At 39.0% G+C, this 21,331-nt stretch overlaps 1 protein-coding gene across 1 annotated transcript; it reads left to right on the top strand.

Moving 5' to 3' along the window:
* The first annotated feature begins 1,269 nt into the window (after positions 1 to 1,269).
* Positions 1,270 to 14,428, top strand: slc10a2 (solute carrier family 10 member 2). The gene is made up of 6 exons (XM_060928667.1): positions 1,270 to 1,649; positions 3,102 to 3,220; positions 10,999 to 11,087; positions 11,216 to 11,391; positions 11,619 to 11,776; positions 14,247 to 14,428. Exons 1-6 carry the CDS (start codon positions 1,270 to 1,272, stop codon positions 14,426 to 14,428), a joined length of 1,104 nt encoding a protein of 367 aa, XP_060784650.1.
* The last annotated feature ends 6,903 nt before the right edge of the window (positions 14,429 to 21,331 follow it).

The raw sequence follows: 21,331 nt of genomic DNA, 5'->3' as shown, positions 1-21,331 counted from the left end.
TGGTAGTATCATGGTTTGGGCCTGTTTTGCTGCATCTGGGCCAGGACAGCTTGCCATCATTGATGGAACAATGAATTCTGAATTATATCAGCGAATTCTAAAGGAAAATGTCAGGACATCTGTCCATGAACTGAATCTCAAGAGAAGGTGGGTCATGCAGCAGGACAACGACCCTAAGCACACAAGTTGTTCTACCAAAGAATGATTAAAGAAGAATAAAGTTAATGTTTTGGAATGACCAAGTCAAAGTCCTTCTTGCTGTGAGGCGACAGTGCTAACCACTGCACCACTGTGCCACCCAATACTGGGCAACAATGCTTTCAAATTCTAAATAGCTTGAATAAATATGCTGCATTGATTTTGGTTGTATTATTTTTTGGCTGTATTTAAGACATAACTATTTTTCAAAAATTATATGTTTGCTTCATGGTTTGGTTCCTTGCAATCAATGTACTCAGTGGACAAAAATCATCTGCTGAACTTTGAATATTCTGTGTTCAGCTAATTTTCAGCTACAGTATTCAGTTTAGGTTTTTAAACTTTAACTTTATACCCAGTGTGTGTGTGTGTAGGTGTGTGTGTGTGTGAAGTCTGAAAGGCATGCTAAGTAATTCTCGTTCCCATATCTGTAATATAACCTCTTATGTGAGTTTTACAACACATGCCCTATTGTTTTACTATCATCATTCCACTCTGACACATATCTTGTGTCTCATAGCAGCCATGATCCCCACTAAGTAGTTGTGATGGTGATGATGGTGATGATGATGATGGTAGTGGTGGTGTGTGGGCCTTTGAAGGGCACTATAAAATTACATGTCATAACGTTATAAAAGAACATTTATTGTCCCTAAAGGTGAACAATTACAGTTTTTCTTGCTTTTATAAGTATATTTGGACAATGACCCCATAAAAACATTTGGCACAAGTTCGTTTTTCATGGCTTTGCCCATTTTTATTTGTTCTGAACAGGTTTTAAAGGGCACTAAGCCTATGAAGAGTCTCTGTGTGCCTTGTGCCATTCTCGTGTCAGGCAGCAGGAGGGAGGGAACAGTTAAGAAAGAAAGAGCAAAAGACCCAAAGATCAGCAGGATCCTTTCCAAAATCCTCCCTTCCTTCTTCTTCTTAACCTGTCAATTTTGGAATCTACACCTTTTAACAACAACAATTATTGATTTTTTTTTTGCATTGCTTGCAGGTTTATTTCTGGGTTTTGAATATTTATTTTCTTATTTATTAAATTCTATGAGTTTGAGTGCTGGATTCATCATGTCAACACCTATAGAGACCTGCAATGTCAATGCTACTGTGTGCTCTGGCACATCATGTCTTGTGCCAGAGAGTAATTTTAACATTATCCTCAGCACAGTCCTAAGCGTTGTGCTCACTGTTATGTTGGCCATGGTCATGTTTGCCATGGGCTGCACAGTGGAGGTGCACAAGCTCTGGGCACACATCCGCCGACCATGGGGTATCTTCATTGGCTTTCTCTGCCAATTTGGCATCATGCCCTTCACTGCATTCATCTTCGCCCTAGTCTTCCAGGTGCTTCCCATACAGGCTGTGGTCATCTTAATCATGGGCTGCTGTCCTGGAGGCACCAACTCCAATGTCATCACCTACTGGCTGGATGGAGACATGGATCTCAGGTGAGAGCACATAATAAATTGGCCTAACTTGTTCCCACTTAGCTACATAAGAAATATAACTGTTATAGGAATTTAATCAACAACTGGGTGGCGCGATATGGTCTGACGTGAAGCTGATTGTTTTCTAATAACAGCATACCCGAAAGTATTTTATTCCTTCTACATGCAAGAAATTTGCCAACGCAAACAAATTGTTACCTCGTATCTGCTAAAACTTACATTTAATGTTGTTGAACAGCCGCAAAACAAGTTAGTTCCTGTTACCACTTGAAATTATATACGTGTATATATATATATATATATATATATATATATATATATATATATATATATATATATATATATATAATTCCCTAAGTCATTCCCTCAACAGCTTCTTTTCTCTTTCTTGAAATTATTAAGACATATAAAATAAATGCAATTTGCTATGTTACAAAGAAATTAGAAAGCGTAACGTCCTCTGTCCTGAACACTGTCATGTCAGAAAGGTTACAGTTAAAATGTGCCAACACTAGCACTTTAACTAAATAAGTATTTCCTCACAGAATGCCTTACCGTATCAGCAATTTGACCCATTTTTAAAAACATGTAACCAGTTACTATAGAAATACTAAAGTATAAGAACAAGCTCATTCATGTAAATGTGTAGTTTGTCATAAAGCCTGTACTGCTGCCAGAGAGAGAGAAACTAATCAATGCCTTCTGCCAAACCAGAACTCAGAATTCAACTGTAATATAATATACTACATGGACAAAGTTTTGTGGACACCTGATCTCACACCTATATGTGGCTCTTCCCCAAACTGTTGAAACAAAACTGGAAGCACAGTTGTACAGAATGTCTTTGTATGCTGCTGCGTTAAAAATTCCCTTCACTGGAACTAAGAGACCCAAACATGTTCTAGCATGACAATGCCCCTGTGTGGTCCAGGAAGACATGGTTTACCAAAATTGGAGTGGAAGAACTCAAGAGTCCTTCACAGAGCCCTGACCTCAACCCTAACTGAACACCTTAGGAATGAACTGGAACACTGACTGAGCCCCAGGCCTCCTCACACAACATCAATCCTTGACCTCACTAATGCTCCAAAATATAATGGAAAGCCTTCCCAGAAGAGTGGAGGTTATTATAACAGCAAAGTGGGAATAAATCTGAAAAGGGATGTTCAACAAGCACATATGGGTGTAATGTCAGGTGTCCACAAACTTGTGGCTATATAGTGTATATATTAAAAGCCACATACTCACATGTATTTTTGGTTCTGTATTTATATGTTTCTTTGACCTTGTCAGAGAATGAATCTACACACACACACACCAACAGTCACACATTTGTAATAGATTGCTATCTTCTAGTATTGTTCATAATCTGAGCTAACATGTAGCATGCAATATGCTTAGCTAATCTTTTAGTTCTAAACATAGTGTATGATTTTGACATCCTGCCCACAGTATCAGTATGACAACTTGTTCATCCATCCTGGCGATGGGAATGATGCCCCTTTGTCTGCTCATTTACACCTCAGTCTGGATCTCATCTGATACCATCCAGATTCCTTACGACAGCATAGGTGAGACATAGTTTTACAGTTTTATATAAACTAATCATCTTCAGTATTCATTTAACTCTAAACATCAGTAAGACCAGGGTTTTTTTTATGTGTAAGCTACTGTATCTCTGAGGGCTTCTCTGTGATCTTCCAGTGTACAAAATAAAAGTATGTATTACATTATTCCATGACATGGCATTTAGCAGACGCTATTATTCAGAGCGATGTACAATGAGTGCAAACGTCAAGTACAAGAAGTGCTGAACTTCTAGACAAGAAAGTTCTAGTGCCAACTGAATGACAGAATAACACTTAGTGTGATATTCTGTTACCGTATTAATACTTAAACAGCCAAGGAAATAAACCAACCATACAAAGTACAACTAAATAGAGAAAAATAAAACTTCAATGGCTAACCCCAGGCTAGACAGTACACAGCCTGGGTTGGTCTAGACCAGGGGCGCAGATAGGATTTTTGAACCGGGGGGGACTGAGCTGTCAGCAAATGATTCCATTTTGTGTATACATGTATGTGTGTGTGTGTGTGTATATATATATATATATATATATATATATATATATATATATATATATATATATATACACTACCGTTCAAAAGTTTGGGGTCACTTTGAAATGTCCTTATTTTTGAAAGAAAATCACTGTTCTTTTCAATGAAGATCACTTTAAACTAATCAGAAATCCACTCTATACATTGCTAATGTGGTAAATGACTATTCTAGCTGCAAATGTCTGGTTTTTGGTGCAATATCTCCATAGGTGTATAGAGGCCCATTTCCAGCAACTCTCACTCCAGTGTTCTAATGGTACAATGTGTTTGCTCATTGCCTCAGAAGGCTAATGGAGGATTAGAAAACCCTTGTACAATCATGTTAGCACAGCTGAAAACAGTTGAGCTCTTTAGAGAAGCTATAAAACTGACCTTCCTTTGAGCAGATTGAGTTTCTGGAGCATCACATTTGTGGGGTCGATTAAATGCTCAAAATGGCCAGAAAAATGTCTCGACTATATTTTCTATTCATTTTACAACTTATGGTGGTAAATAAAACTGTGACTTTTCATGGAAAACACAAAATTGTCTGGGTGACCCCAAACTTTTGAACGGTAGTGTGTATACATGTTATTTCACCTCCCTCACTGCCATCACCAGGAACTACCTGCAGGCCAGGACAATGATAACATTTTAACATAGCCTATGGAAATCCAAAGTTTACACATTATCATCACGCACAGAAATTGCAAAACTGCAAAACTAGTTTTAAAACCGCTACGTTCCAACTGTTAAACATAGCGAGAGGCTGGGCTACGTGTGTGTGTGTAAAGTGTAAACCAGTGCATCCTGACTTTCTAACTATGCCTGTGTGTTGCGTGAGCGGCAGTCAGTCAACAACTCTTCGCAAAGTTTCCTTATGAAACAATATGCTCGCTGAAATTATGGCAGGGAACGCCAGATTAAGGCAAGGCAAGGCAAGGCAAGGCAAGTTTATTTATATAGCACATTTCATACACAATGGCAGTTCAATGTGCTTTACAGAAGTAAAAACAAAAACAGTATACAATGGAGAAATAAAATTACATAAAATAATTTTATTTTTATTCTAAAACAATTAATTAAAAGAATTAAAAGAAAATAATAAGAATTAAACAATAGTAGAAATAAAATAATAAAATAAAGTAGAAATAGGAGGAGGAGAAAAAAAGGAAACGAGCAGACTAGAATAAAGAATAAAATAGAATAGAGTTAAAATTAAAGTAAATTTAAAACATGCAGAGAAAGTAAAAATTATATTTAAAAAAAGACAATATTAATTATTTAACAGAAAGCATCTGAAAACAGCTTGGTCTTTAACCTAGATTTGAAGCTGCCAACAGCAGGAGCATTTTTAATGTCCTCTGGCAGTTGGTTCCATAGCTGTACTGCATAGTAGCTAAAAGCTGCTTCACCACACTTTGTTTTAACAACTGGTTTTAATAGTAGATTTTTCTGTTTTGATCTGGTAGATCTGATTGAGTTAGGCCGCTGCAACATATCGGAGAGGTAATTGGGCCCTGTACCATTTAGAGATTTGTACACCAGCAGCAATACTTTAAAGTCAATTCTGTAGCTTACTGGAAGCCAGTGAAGGGACCTTAGAATTGGAGTAATGTGCTCTGTTCTTTTAGTTCGTGTGAGAACCCTCGCCGCTGCATTTTGAACCAGCTGAAGTCGTTTGATGGTCTTTTTTGGCAGGCCTGTGAAAAGGCCATTGCAGTAATCAACCCTACTAGAGATGAAGGCATGTATTAGTTTTTCCAGATCATTTTTTGACATAAGTCCTCTTAGTTTGGAAATGTTTTTTAGGTGATAAAATGCCGTTTTAGTGATTGCTTTCATGTGACTATCAAAGTTTAGCTCGCTGTCAATGAAAACACCAAGATTTTTAACCATTTCTTTAGTTTTCATCCCTTTTGTGTCAAGAATAGTGGTAATCTTGAGTCTTTCATCTTTTTTTCCAAATAGAATTACTTCTGTTTTATCTGTGTTCAGCTGAAGAAAATTTTGTGACATCCAGCTATTGATTTGATCAGATTAATTTGATTTGATTAGATTAAACATTAAAACTGCCTTCTGAGCACTGTATCTACAGGCTACCACCGAAAGAAGGAGGCTACCAGAAAGGCATCCCTACTCCGTACGATTTTACTTTCACTACGACATTACTTTGAACAGACTTTCAAAAAATTGCAAGGTGATATGATAAAGTAAGGCACAGTTTACTTACAGTCTTTTTTTTTTTGAAAAAATGATGCAATCGTTTTCTGCCTTTTGGCACCCTTCATCATGCCGTGTTGGGGTCCTGAACTAGGAGGCGCTGTCCCCGATATGCCTGTCAAACTTGTTGTGGGTAACCATAGCAACCAAGCTCGAGCTCGCAACCTGTGCAGTCTGTGCAGTTGCAACTACGTCTGTACTGCTGTGCACCTCAATAAACCGAACGGTAATTAGTCTTTTGATTTTTCCGTGAGGTTTGCCTTATGCAAAGAAAGACAGCATAGACGTTTTTTCCTCCCTATAAGTGGGGGGGACCGAACGAGGTGAATTTAAATCTGGGTGGGACGAATCCCCCCCGTCCCCCCCTCTATCTGCGCCCGTGGTCTAGACTGATAGATGGTTACAGACACGGGCGCAGATAGAGGGGGGGATGGGGGGGATTCAGACTGCACAGGTTGCGAGCTCGAGCTTGGTTGCTATGGTTACCCACAACAAGTTTGACAGGCATATCGGGGACAGCGCCTCCTAGTTCAGGACCCCAACACGGCATGATGAAGGGTGCCAAAAGGCAGAAAACGATTGCATCATTTTTTCAAAAAAAAAAATGACTGTAAGTAAACTGTGCCTTACTTTATCATATCACCTTGCAATTTTTTGAAAGTCTGTTCAAAGTAATGTCGTAGTGAAAGTAAAATCGTACGGAGTAGGGATGCCTTTCTGGTAGCCTCCTTCTTTCGGTGGTAGCCTGTAGATACAGTGCTCAGAAGGCAGTTTTAATGTTTAATCTAATCAAATCAAATTAATCTGATCAAATCAATAGCTGGATGTCACAAAATTTTCTTCAGCTGAACACAGATAAAACAGAAGTAATTCTATTTGGAAAAAAAGATGAAAGACTCAAGATTACCACTATTCTTGACACAAAAGGGATGAAAACTAAAGAAATGGTTAAAAATCTTGGTGTTTTCATTGACAGCGAGCTAAACTTTGATAGTCACATGAAAGCAATCACTAAAACGGCATTTTATCACCTAAAAAACATTTCCAAACTAAGAGGACTTATGTCAAAAAATGATCTGGAAAAACTAATACATGCCTTCATCTCTAGTAGGGTTGATTACTGCAATGGCCTTTTCACAGGCCTGCCAAAAAAGACCATCAAACGACTTCAGCTGGTTCAAAATGCAGCGGCGAGGGTTCTCACACGAACTAAAAGAACAGAGCACATTACTCCAATTCTAAGGTCCCTTCACTGGCTTCCAGTAAGCTACAGAATTGACTTTAAAGTATTGCTGCTGGTGTACAAATCTCTAAATGGTACAGGGCCCAATTACCTCTCTGATATGTTGCAGCGGCCTAACTCAATCAGATCTACCAGATCAAAACAGAAAAATCTACTATTAAAACCAGTTGTTAAAACAAAGTATGGTGAAGCAGCTTTTAGCTACTATGCAGTACAGCTATGGAACCAACTGCCAGAGGACATTAAAAAATGCTCCTGCTGTTGGCAGCTTCAAATCTAGACTAAAGACCAAGCTGTTTTCAGATGCTTTCTGTTAAATAATTAATATTGTCTTTATATATATATATATATATATATATATATATATATATATATATATATATATATATAATTTTTACTTTCTCTGCATGTTTTAAATTTACTTTAATTTTAACTCTATTCTATTTTATTCTTTATTCTAGTCTGCTCGTTTCCTTTTTTTCTCCTCCTCCTATTTCTACTTTATTTTATTATTTTATTTCTACTATTGTTTAATTCTTATTATTTTCTTTTAATTCTTTTAATTAATTGTTTTAGAATAAAAATAAAATTATTTTATGTAATTTTATTTCTCCATTGTATACTGTTTTTGTTTTTACTTCTGTAAAGCACATTGAACTGCCATTGTGTATGAAATGTGCTATATAAATAAACTTGCCTTGCCTTGCCTTGCCTTAATCTGGCGTTCCCTGCCATAATTTCAGCGAGCATATTGTTTCATAAGGAAACTTTGCGAAGAGTTGTTGACTGACTGCCGCTCACGCAACACACAGGCATAGTTAGAAAGTCAGGATGCACTGGTTTACACTTTACACACACACACGTAGCCCAGCCTCTCGCTATGTTTAACAGTTGGAACTTAGCGGTTTTAAAACTAGTTTTGCAGTTTTGCAATTTCTGTGCGTGATGATAATGTGTAAACTTTGGATTTCCATAGGCTATGTTAAAATGTTATCATTGTCCTGGCCTGCAGGTAGTTCCTGGTGATGGCAGTGAGGGAGGTGAAATAACATGTATACACACTACCGTTCAAAAGTTTGGGGTCACCCAGACAATTTTGTGTTTTCCATGAAAAGTCACACTTTTATTTACCACCACAAGTTGTCAAATGAATAGAAAATATAGTCGAGACATTTTTCTGGCCATTTTGAGCATTTAATCGACCCCACAAATGTGATGCTCCAGAAACTCAATCTGCTCAAAGGAAGGTCAGTTTTATAGCTTCTCTAAAGAGCTCAACTGTTTTCAGCTGTGCTAACATGATTGTACAAGGGTTTTCTAATCCTCCATTAGCCTTCTGAGGCAATGAGCAAACACATTGTACCATTAGAACACTGGAGTGAGAGTTGCTGGAAATGGGCCTCTATACACCTATGGAGATATTGCACCAAAAACCAGACATTTGCAGCTAGAATAGTCATTTACCACATTAGCAATGTATAGAGTGGATTTCTGATTAGTTTAAAGTGATCTTCATTGAAAAGAACAGTGCTTTTCTTTCAAAAATAAGGACATTTCAAAGTGACCCCAAACTTTTGAACAGTAGTATATATATATATATATATATATATATATATATATATATATATATATATATATATATATATATATATATATACACACACACACGCACACATACATGCATACACAAAATGGAATAATTTGCTGACAGCTCAGTCCCCCCCAGTTCAAAAATCCTATCTGCGCCCCTGGTTACAGAGTGGGCAGGGAAGCAGGGGAGAGGTGCAGGCTGAAGAGGTGGGTCTTCAGTCTGCGCTTGAAGGTGGTCAGGGAGTCGGCAGTTTTGATCTCAATGGGAAGGTCATTCCACCAACAGGGAGCCAGGACAGACAGCAGGCTTGAGCGGGCTGGGCAGCAGCAGAGAGGAGGATGGGCCAGGCAACCAGTAGTAGCAGAGTGTAGGGATCTGGCTGGCATGTAGGGGCGGATCAGTCAGATCAGTATGTAGTTAAATACAAAAGAAAAAAGATCCTAGATTAACATTCTTATTTAGAGAAATATTTGAAAATTGTGGGGACACTATTATTTCATATTATATGGACATGAGCGTTTTACTGGGAAATGCACCACTCGTATTTTTCATACGCGCTACATCTGGGACATGGACAACCAAAACCATGACATACAGTGGTGCTTGAAAGTTTGTGAACCCTTTAGAATTTTCCTCACACTCTCTTTTCCAGTTTTTTGATGTCCGTTGGTATGTTTTTCTCTTGGAAATATGTGTGAAGAATATCTAATGAAGCTTTGGGAGCTTTTCGGGTGTTCAACATGTCTTTCTATTTCCTGGCAAACAAAGAAATGCTTCTGCACATGCACAGCAGAAAATTTTCTCACTTGATATTCACATCAGTTCCAAAATGTGATGTCATGTTGTCTTGACAACCATGCAATTTCGTAAACCATATTCAGTGCTCATTCTCCATCAGGTAGAGTGACGTAATACATGTAGGATAAGCGATATGCTAACAATAGATTAGATTAGATTAGATTAGATTAGATTAGATTAGATTAGATTAGATAAAACTTTATTGACCCCTTTGGGAGGGTTCCCTCAAGAAAATTAAGAATTATTAATTCTGCATACTATCAAACCAAATGAATGAAACCCACCCGAAGGGAATAGAATACATGCTTTTGTTCCATCGAAAAAGTGTCCTGTATGTATAATAATTCCCAATATTTCACTCTGATGATGTCACTCCCAGTGTTTTCCTGCTGGCTAGACATGCATTGTCAAAATGGCGAACCGGTTCAGAATTAAAATTCTTTTGATGAACTTGTGTTTTTTTTTGTGGATGTGTCCACATAATATAAAGAACATTACACGATGGCGCAAAGATATGAAATTTATCTTCTCGTGTTGAAAATATTTTCACTCATTTGCTTCGCTCACTTGTGAATGTATTCACTACTTGAAGATAAACTTCATATCTCCCCACAACTGTGTAATAGCCTCTATATCTCATCCCATCTCATTATCTCTAGCTGCTTTATCCTGTTCTACAGGGTCGCAGGCAAGCTGGAGCCTATTCCAGCTGACTACGGGCGAAAGGCGGGGTACACCCTGGATAAGTCGCCAGGTCATCACAGGGCTGACACATAGACACAGACAACCATTCACACTCACATTCACACCTACGGTCAATTTAGAGTCACCAGTTAACCTAACCTGCATGTCTTTGGACTGTGGGGGAAACCGGAGCACCCGGAGGAAACCCACGCGGACACGGGGAGAACATGCAAACTCCACACAGAAAGGCCCTCGCCGGCCACGGGGCTCGAACCCGGACCTTCTTGCTGTGAGGCGACAGCGCTAACCACTACACCACCGTGCCGCCCTATCCTCTATATATTCAACAAATTTAAAAAGTCACTTGTTAAGAATCTTTTTTCTCCAACTAGGTTGAACTGAAACTTGAAGGACAAAATTGAACCAAAAAAATTAAAAAATCCTTGTATCTTTAATGTTGTCAATCATCAAAGACACGGTTGGTGTTCAGACTTTGCTTCAGGATTTAAATGATTTCAGATGTTACAAGTCTATCTATCTATCTATCTATCTATCCATCCATCCATCCATCCATCCATCTATCTATCTATCTATCTATCTATCTATCTATCTATCTATCTATCTATCTATCTATCTATCTATCTATCTATCTATCTAATTGGTAAACCTGAGTAGCAGTCATCTCACACTAGATGTTGTTTCATGTTAAGGCATTACACTGGTGAGCCTGCTCGTGCCTGTCACTTTAGGAATCTATGTCAAACACCGCTGGCCCATGGTGGCAAAAAAGATCCTGAAGGTAAGTCCTGATTAGCAGTGATTGCTTTTCATTGCTCTCAGAATTACATTGCACAGATTCATTAACTGAAAAATGGTATATGTATGTTTTTTTGTTTATTGATACACTCTATATATTTTCTTCTGTAGGTTGGCTCTACTGTGGGCATCTTTCTGATTATCGTCCTTGCTGTGGTGGGTGGTGTGCTGTACCAGTCCTCATGGACAATTTCTCCTGCTCTGTGGATAATTGGAGCATTCTACCCACTAGTCGGCTTTGGCCTGGGCTTTCTGCTGGCTCGATTTGTGGGGCAGCCCTGGTACAGGTATTACAGCGTATCCTTGTATTTCTTTGGTTCTTATTTAGTGATTATTTTTGAGCCACTGTAAAGTATTACAGCAAGGATTAAATGCTTATATCATGAATGTGCAGTTTAATGGATGTTTTCGGCAGTGTTTTATTTTGATTTTTTTTTAGCAAAAGAAATATATGACAAATTTCAGATGGCTCAAAAATGGTTCAGTTTCATAAATATTCATGTGTTGGTTTCAGATGTCGCACTATTGCAATGGAGACTGGCTTCCAGAACTCACAGCTGTGCAGCACGATTGTTCAGTTGTCCTTCGCTCCTGAGGAGCTGGAGGTCATGTTCTCGTTCCCTTTAATCTACAGCATCTTCCAGCTTTTTGTGGCCATGCTAGCAATTGGAGGTAAGTTATCACAACTAAGCTATAGGATAAAATAGAAATGTGATCACATACAGTGCCTTGCAAAAGTATTCATACCCCTTGAACTTTTTCACATTTTTCCACCTTACAACCACGAACTTAAAAGTTTTTTATTGAGATTTTATGTGATAGACCAACACAGAGTAGCACATAATTGTGAAGTGAAACGAAAATGATAAATAGTCTTCAAAATTTTAAACAAATAAAAATCTGAAAAATGTGGTGTGCATTAGTATTCAGCCCCCTGTACTCTGATACCTCTAAATACAATCCAGTGCAATCAATTGCCTTCAGAAGTCATCTAATTAGTTAATAGAGTCCTACTGTGTGTAATTTACTCTCAGCATAAATACACTTGTTCTGTGAAGGCCTCAGTGGTTTGTTAGAGAACACTGAAGAACAAACAGCATCATGAAGACCAAAGAACTCACCAGACAGGTCAGGGATAAAGTTCTGGAGAAGTTTAAAGCAGGGTTAGGTTATAAAAAAAATATCCCAAGCTCTGAACATCTCAAGAAGCACTGTTCAATCCATCATTCAAAAATGGAAAAAAGTATGGCACAACTGCAAACCTACCAAGACATGGCCGTCCACCTAAACTGACAGAGCGAGCAAGGAGAGCACTGGTCAGAGAAGCAGCCAAGAGGCCCATGATCACTCTGGAGGAGCTGCAGAAATCCACAGCTCAGGTGGGAGAATCTGTGCACAGGACAACTATAAGTCGTACACTCCACAAATCTGGCCATTTTGGAAGAGTGGCAAGAAGAAAGCCATTGTTGAAAGACAGGCATAAGAAGCCATGTAGGGGACACAGCAAACATGTGGAAGAAGGTGCTTTGGTCAGATAAGATCAAAGTTGAACTTTTTGGCCTAAATGCAAAGGGCTATATGTGGCAGAAAACTAACACTGCTCATCACCCTGCACACACCATCCCCACTGTGAAACATGGTGGTGGCAGCATCATGCTATGGGGATGCTTTTCTTCAGCAGGGACAGGGAAGCTGGTCAGAGTTGATGGGAAGATGGATGGAGCTAAATACAGGGCAATCCTGGAAGAAAACCTGTTGGAGGCTGCAAAAGACTTGAGACTGGGAAGGAGATTCACCTTCCAGCAAGACAATGACCCTAAACATACAGCCAGAGCTACAATGGAATGGTTTAGATCAAAGAATATTCATGTGTTAGAATGGCCCAGTCGGGGGCGTCGTGGCTCAGGTGGTTGGGGCGCCGTGCCATGGTCCGGGGACCCGGGTTCGGTTCTGGCCCGGGGTCGTTTCCCGGTCCCTCCCCGTCTCTCTCTCTCCTGCTTGTTTCCTGTCTCTACACTGTCCTATCCAAATAAAGGTGAAAAAAGCCCCCCCCCCCCCCCCCCCCCCCAAAAAAAAAAAAATAAATAAAAATAAAAAATATATATATATATATATATATAAAGAATGGCCCAGTCAAAGTCCAGACCTAAATCCCACTGAGCATCTATGGCAAGACTTGAAAATTGCTGTTCACAGACGCTCTCCATCCAATCTGGCTGAGCTTGAGCTATTTTGCAAAGAAGAATGGGCAAAAGTTTCAGTGTCTAGATGTGCAAAGCTGGTAGAGACATACCACAAAAGACTTGCAGCTGTAATTGCAGCAAAAGGTGGCTCTACAAAGTATTGACGCAGGGGGGCTGAATACTAATGCACATCACATTTTTCAGATTTTTATTTGTTTAAAATTTTGAAGACCATTTATCATTTTCGTTTCACTTCACAATTATGTGCTACTCTGTGTTGGTCTATCACATAAAATCTCAATAAAAAACTTTTAAGTTAGTGGTTGTAAGGTGGAAAAATGTGACAAAGTTCAAGGGGTATTAATACTTTTGCAAGGCACTGTAGATGGGATAAAAATACAAATGTGATCACTTGGCCACTTTATCATTTGTCTCAATGTTGACATTTCGATTAGCTTAAATAGCATATCTCTTACTGATTTCTTGAGTACAAAATAAAACAATAAAAATATTTTGTACTGATAAACAGACAGGTGGAACAGTGGTGGAGGGGTTCATTTTGATCCTGAGATCGGGTTACTGGCTGTGTGGAGTTTCTCATGTTCTCCCTGTGTTCATGACTGTTTCTTCTGGGTTCTCGAGCTTCCGCTCTTCTCCCAGAAACATGTGGATTGGCTACACTAAATAACCCCTGAGTTATTTAAATATAAATAAACTTAGACAAGGAATGTTTTCAGATTTTTTTTCTTAACTAAAATCCAGCAGTACTCTGTGTTAGACAATAATCAGAACATTACCACACATTAAGTAATTCTTATGAGCACTTCTGCCATTTATTCAATTCACTATAATAACTGACAAACTATATTTGAAATTATGACAAATATAAAATAGGTAGTGAAAATAGGTACATTTCATGTTCAAGTTGACAACTTTGTGATGCAAGTCTCCTGTTTTAGGTTACCGGCTGTACAAGAAATACTACAGGGGAAACTTGCCTGAGGAGGATAGCGAGAGGGCTGATGGAGCTGCTGACACTGCTCCTTGTAAAGACAAGCAGGAGTATGCTTTGAGCAATGGAGGATTTCAGAGTGGTGAGAATGGGAACACTGAAGGCAAGGGAACAGTCACTCATCTGTGAACTGGCATCAGACTCGATCTCCATATGGACTGCTTTCTGCTGGCAAAAGAGTATTTATTGCCATCACTGTTTTACCCCTGACTGGTGGAACAAACTCAATGGCGCCACCAAGAGGGGGCCAGGGGGACACGGCCACCCCATGAATTTGCTGCCCCCTCCCACACACACACACTGCTCCCAGCCAGACCAGTTGCATATGCATAATATTTATTTATTTAGTGAAGTCCATGAGTGAGATAGTTGCCTCCTTATCTGCGGTATGGAGGTGACTAAACGTCCTTCTAGTCTTTGAAGAAAGGAGAGGGCAAACTTCAATGATGCGTTCAAATGCAGAGCTGCGTTTGAACTGCCTGACATGTTATTATCCCCCTGGCATATAATGCGGAGGGATAGAGCTCTCGCTCTATCCATCTGTCTGTCTGTAAACATTTTAGTTTCTGGGGGCATAACTCAAAAACTATAAAGAATTTTTTTTTTCACGAAACCTGACAGTTATGTTAAGTGATTAGAGGAGTTGTGCCTTTTGACATTTTGGGATTTCTGTGATTTTTATTTTTTATTTTTATTTATATAATTAATGAGTGATTAGCTTATATTTTAATTTCATTTTAGGAAATTTTTAAATCAGACATTTTGAAAAAGCAAAATATTTTTCATAGTTTTATATATTAAAAATTTGGTAATCACAAATGTCATTACTTACATAAAGAAAATATGTTAACTGAAATATTACTGTGAAGATATTAGAAATAAGGTCTCAGTTGCAGTGTTCTGAATATACTAAATTGTAAGCAGATAATATTCGCCATTTAAATGTACACAGAATTGGTTAGACTAATTAATTTTTGTAAACTAGGATAAATTATAGAATTTGAAAATAAATTTGTGTTCTTTCACCCTTGATCACTGCATGTTTACCTTTATTTTACATTAGAATCACATTATGTAGACATTATAATATGATGTAGGATCTGTATGATGATACAGTTCTGGAAAAATTTAAAAGACCACTTGAATTTTTTTTCTTAAATCACTAATCTCTATGTATAGCAGCCATTTCATTCCAGTGTCTGTGCTGGAATTCCAACACAAGCACACCTCATTTTACTTAATGAGGTACTGATTAGGTGATCACCTAACCAAATCTTATTTAACGAGGAAAAGTATAAAAACCACTGCTGTGGTCATCACTATCCTCTTGCAATAGGACCAGTTTGGATGGCAAAAACAGTGCTAGTAGTAGCTACCTTAAATTTAATTGGAATACAAAAATATCTATTCATCATGCCAAAAAAGTTAAAAAGAAAAGATCTGAGTGAGAATACAGGGCATGTCAGGTTGCTTCCATCCTCAAAATGTCAAAGATGGCAGTTCAAAAGAACAAGGTCAAAGAGCAGACATCGGGGAAAACAAAGTTACAGACTGGCAGAGGGCAAAAACAACTCTCAACTGACTGCAATGATCATCAGCTCCTTCGAATGTCACCCAACAACTCTAGGATGATATCAAGTGACCTACAAAAAGAATGGCAAATGGCAGCTGGGGTTAAGTGCACAGCAAGGACTGTTTGCAACAGGCTCTCCCAGGCGGGGTTGAAGTCATGCAAAGTGAGACAAAAAGCCCTTCATCAATGAAAAGCAAAGAATAGCCAGGCTGAGGTTTGCTAAAGACCATGAGGTTTGGACCATGGAGGACTGGAGTAAGGTCATCTTCTCTGATGAGTCTAATTTTCAGCTTTTCCCATCACCTGGTCGTCTAATGGTTAGATGGAGACCTGGAAAGGCCTACAAGCCACAGTGTCTCACACCCATTGTGAAATTTGGTGGAGGATCCGTGATGATCTGGGGTGCTTCAACAAGGCTGGAAGGGGGCAGAGTTTTGTTTGTGAAGGACACATGAATCAAGCCATGTACAAGGTTATCCTGGAAGAAAACTTGCTTCCTTCTGCTCTGACAATGTTCCCAAAGTCTGAGGATTGGGTTTTCCAGCAGGACAATGCTCCATGCTACAGAGCCAGGTCAATCAAAGTGTGGATGGAGGACCAGAAGATCAAGACCCTGTCATGGCCGGACCAATCTCCAGACCTGAACCCCATTGAAAACCTCTGGAATGTGATCAAGAGGAAGATGGATGGTCACAAGCAAACAAAGCTGAGCTGATATCATTTTTGCACCAGGAGTGGCATAAAGTCACCTAAGAGCAACGTGAAAGACTATTGGAGAGCATGCCAAGATGCATGAAAGCTGTGATTAAATGTCACGGTTATTCCACCAAATATTGATTTCTGAACTCATCCTAAGTTCAAACATTAATATTGTGTTTAAAATTTAATACGATCTTGATTTCTAAGCATTTTTCAAGGTGTGAAAAGACTTCATCTTTGTTATTTTGACCAGTTGTCATTTTCTGCAATTAAATGCTCTCAGTGACCATATTTTATGTAGAATTTGGGGGAAATGTCAGTAGTTTATGGAATAAAACAAAAATGTTCATATTCCTCAAACACATACCTCTAAATAGTAAAACCAGAGAAACTGATAATTTTGCAGTGGTCTCTTAATTTTTTTCAGAGGGGTTGTGTGCGTGTGTATGTGTGTGTATATAATATATATATATTGTGTGTGGGCGGCATGGTGGTGTAGCAGTCAGCACTGTCGCCTCACAGCAAGAAGGTCCGGGTTCGAGCCCTGTGGCTGGCGAGGGCCTTTCTGTGTGGAGTTTGCATGTTCTCCCCGTGTCCGCGTGGGTTTCCTCCGGGTGCTCCGGTTTCCCCCACAGTCCAAAGACATGCAGGTTAGGTTAACTGGTGACTCTAAATTGACCGTAGGTGTGAATGTGAGTGTGAATGGTTGTCTGTGTCTATGTGTCAGCCCTGTGATGACCTGGCGACTTGTCCAGGCTGTACCCCGCCTTTCGCCCGTAGTCAGCTGGGATAGGCTCCAGCTTGCCTGCGACCCTGTAGAACAGGATAAAGCAGCTAGAGATAATGAGATGAGATATTGTATATAAAATATATATAAAATATGTGTATATATGCATGTGCATATATGTATGTATATATATACAGTACATGTATATATGTGTACATGTGTGTATGTGCATATATGTGTGTGTGTGTGTGTGTGTGTGTGTGTGTGTGTATATATACAGTACATGTGTATATATGTATATGTGTGTGGAGACATGAGTGTTTTACTGGGAAATACGCCACTCGTATTTTTCATATGAATTACATCTGGGACATCGAGAATGGCAACCGTGACATATTTCTCGATATCCTCAAAAGTGAGGAAGTCGATTAATTGTTTTGATAAATTGGGGTACTTTTTGTCTATATAATAAAAAAGAAAAATCACACATTGGCTTGAAAATATGAAGTTTATCTTCTTGTGTTGAAACCCCCTGATTTTCAGATGAAATACATCATGGATCTGAGTGACATTTTTCCCCGATATTTCACTCTTTTACAGTCTCTTGCAAAAGTATTCATCCCCCTTGGTGTTTGTCCTGTTTTTTTGCATTACAAGCTGGAATTGAAATAGATTTTTGGAGTGTCGGCACCATTTGATTTACACAACATGCCTACCACTTTAAAGGTGCAAATTGTTTTTTAATTGTGATACAAACAATAATTAAGATGAAAAAAAAAAAAACCAAATCTGGAGTGTGCATAGGTATTCACCCCCCCAAAAAAGTCAATACTTTGTAGAGCCACCTATTGCTGCAATTACAGCTGGAAGTCTTTTGGGGTATGTCTCTATTAGCTTAGCACATCTAGCCACTGGGATTTTTGCCCATTCCTCAAAGCAAAACTGCTCCAACTCCTTCAAGTTAGATGGGTTGGGTTGGTGTACAGCAATCTTCAAGTTATGCCACAGATTCACAATTGCATTGAGGTCTGGGCTTTGACAAGGCAATTCCATCCATCCATTATCTGTAGCCACTTATCCTGTACAGGGTAGCAGGCAAGCTGGAGCCTAACCCAGCTGACCATGGGCGAGAGGCGGGGTACACCCTGGACAAGTCATCAGGTCATTGCAGGAGTACTAGGCAATGCCCAGACATTTAAATATTTCCCTTTAAACCACTCCAGTGTAGATTTAGCAGTATGTTTAAGGTCATTGTCCTGGTGGAATCTGAACCTTTGTCCCAGTCTCAAACCTCTGGCTGACTCAAACAGGTTTTCCTCCAGAATTGCCCTGTGTTTACAGCCATCTATTTTTCCTTCAGTCCAGACCAGCTTTCCTGTCCCTGCAGATGAAAAAATATCCGCACAGCATAATGCTGCCACCACCATGCTTCACTATAAGAATGGTGTTCTCAGGGTGTTGGGTTTGCACCACACATGGCATTTCCCATCATGGGAAAAAGTTTAATTTTTGTCTCATCTGACCAGATAATCATCTTCCATGTGTTTGGGGAGTCTGCCACATGCTGTTGGGCAAAATCCAAATGTGTTTTATTTTTCTTCTTTAAGCAATGGCTTTTTTTCTGGCCACTCTTCCATAAAGCCCCGCTCTGTGGAGTGTATGGCTTAAAGTGGTCCTATGGACAGATACTCCCATCTCCACTGTGGATCTTTACAGCTTCTTCAGTGTTATCTTTGGTGTCTTTGTTGTATCTCTGATTAATGCCCTCCTTGCCCGGTCTGTGAGTTTTGGTGGACGACCTTCTCTTATCAGGTTTGTAGTGGTGATATATTCTTTCCATTTTGCTATAATGGATTTAATGGTGCTCTGTGGGATATTCAAAGTTTGGGATATTTTTTAAAAACCCAACCCTGATCTATACTTCTCCACAACTTTGTCTCTGACCTGTTTCGAGGCTCCTTGGTTTTCATGTTGCTTGCTTAGTAGCGTTGCAGAGTCAGGGTCCTTCCAGAACAGGTTGATTTATACAGACATCATGTGACAGATCATGTGACACTTTGATTCCACACAGGTGGATCTTAATTAACTAATTATGTGACTTATGAAGTGAATTGGTTGGGCCAGCTCTTATTTAGGGGCTTCATATGAAAGGGGGTGAATACTTATGCACACTCCAGATTTTTGTTTCATCTTATTGTCTCATCTCATTATCTCTAGCCGCTTTATCCTGTTCTACAGGGTCGCAGGCAAGCTGGAGCCTATCCCAGCTGACTACGGGCGAAAGGCAGGGTACACCCTGGACAAGTCGCCAGGTCATCACAGGGCTGACACATAGACACAGACAACCATTCACACTCACACCTACGGTCAATTTAGAGTCACCAGTTAACCTAACCTGCATGTCTTTGGACTGTGGGGGAAACCGGAGCACCCGGAGGAAACCCACGCGGACACGGGGAGAACATGCAAACGCCGCACAGAAAGGCCCTCGCCGGCCACAGGGCTCGAACCCGGACCTTCTTGCTGTGAGGCGACAGCGCTAACCACTACACCACCGTGCCGCCTCATCTTATTGTGTCACAATAAAAAAAACAAATTGCACCTTTAACCCTTTGATGCAAAACATGGGTCAAAAGTGACCCGGCTGAGTTTTTATCTTCTATATCTTTGCAATAAATTAATTCCATCATTCAGTATTCAAGATATTCCTCAATTAACTTGTTTTTGATCATCATACATCCTTATTTTATTTTTCCTTTCTTACTTTTTGAATAAAAACCCTTTTTGTATCACTACCCTTCTAATGCACAACATGGGTCAAAAACGACCTGCGTTCATTTTCCAGGTTATTTCATGTATGGCTGAGTGTTTTGAAATAAATTCATTTTGTCATTTACTTTTCCAAATATGCAGTAAATATCTTGTTTTTGTTTAGCACAAATCATTTTTATTTTTCCTTTCTTAAGTTATGAACAAGCACAGCTTTTGTAATTCTACATCAAGTTTACACACATGGGTCAGAAACGACCCGCATGCATTTACTCCAGCGTTTGGTGGGAACTGTGAATTGTGCTTGTGTCAGACATTTCACAGCTCAGCACACACAGCACCCTTTGCCCATCTAATACATGCAAGTAATGTTTTTCAATTGTTCTAACATTACCTTAGAAAAAATTGATGATGTTTAGGTTACCTTGAGAGTGAGTAGATTACTTGTCAGAAAGTTACAAGTAATTACTATTAGCTACCGAGCTGTTGACATATTCTACTTTAGTTAGCTAATTTTATTGTAGTTGGCTTAGCTAACTACATAGTTAATAAATAAATAACTGGCCCCATTCACTGCTAAAGTAATTACTTGAAACAAATTATTATTATAGTATTAAGACATTTAATTTTAAATCACACTTGGATGACCCATGTGTAGTAATATAAAAAGTATTTTTGTTCATAAAGTAGGAAAGAAAAAATTAAATTAATGATTTGTGGTAATTAAAAACAAGATATTTAAAGAATACTTGGAATATTCAATCATAAAATAAATTGATTTCAAAAGATAGAGCAAAGAAAAACTCAGTCAGCATGAAATAACCTGGAAAATGAATGCAGGTCATTTTTGACCTATGTTGTGCATTAGAAGGGGTGTGCATATGTTGTGCATCAAAGGGTTAAAGTGGTAAGCATGTTATGTAAATCAAATGGTGCTAACCCCCCAAAATCCATTTTCATTCCAAGTTGTAATGCAACAAAACAGGACAAACACCAAGGGGGATGAATACTTTTGCAAGACACTGTACCTTTAATAAAAGTGAGGGAAAAATCTGATGGCAGGTTTGTGCAATGTAAAACATTAAACCAATATATTTCAAAAGCTTTTATATCCATCTGCAGATTAAAATCAGAAGTATTATGCTCAAGTAATATCATCATCTCGCACTAATGTAAAAAGGTAACTGTTACCTTGGTGTCATCCCCCCCTCCCCCAGTGTTTACTGTATAACATTAAACAGAGCTGCAAGCAGGGATTATGGGG

The sequence above is a fragment of the Neoarius graeffei genome, chromosome 9 (genome assembly GCF_027579695.1).
Source record: "Neoarius graeffei isolate fNeoGra1 chromosome 9, fNeoGra1.pri, whole genome shotgun sequence".
NCBI lineage: Eukaryota > Metazoa > Chordata > Actinopteri > Siluriformes > Ariidae > Neoarius > Neoarius graeffei.
This window is presented reverse-complemented; position numbering and strand designations above follow the sequence as displayed.

What these genes read in the sequence shown, in the direction of transcription:
- slc10a2 (XM_060928667.1), top strand. Translation starts at nt 1,270, where the DNA reads ATGTCAACACCTATAGAGACCTGCAATGTCAATGCTACTGTGTGCTCT. An exon ending in GATGGAGACATGGATCTCAG is followed by an intron (nt 1,650 to 3,101) that starts GTGAGAGCACAT and finishes TCCTGCCCACAG; the next exon opens with TATCAGTATGACAACTTGTT. An exon ending in TGGCAAAAAAGATCCTGAAG is followed by an intron (nt 11,088 to 11,215) that starts GTAAGTCCTGAT and finishes TTTCTTCTGTAG; the next exon opens with GTTGGCTCTACTGTGGGCAT.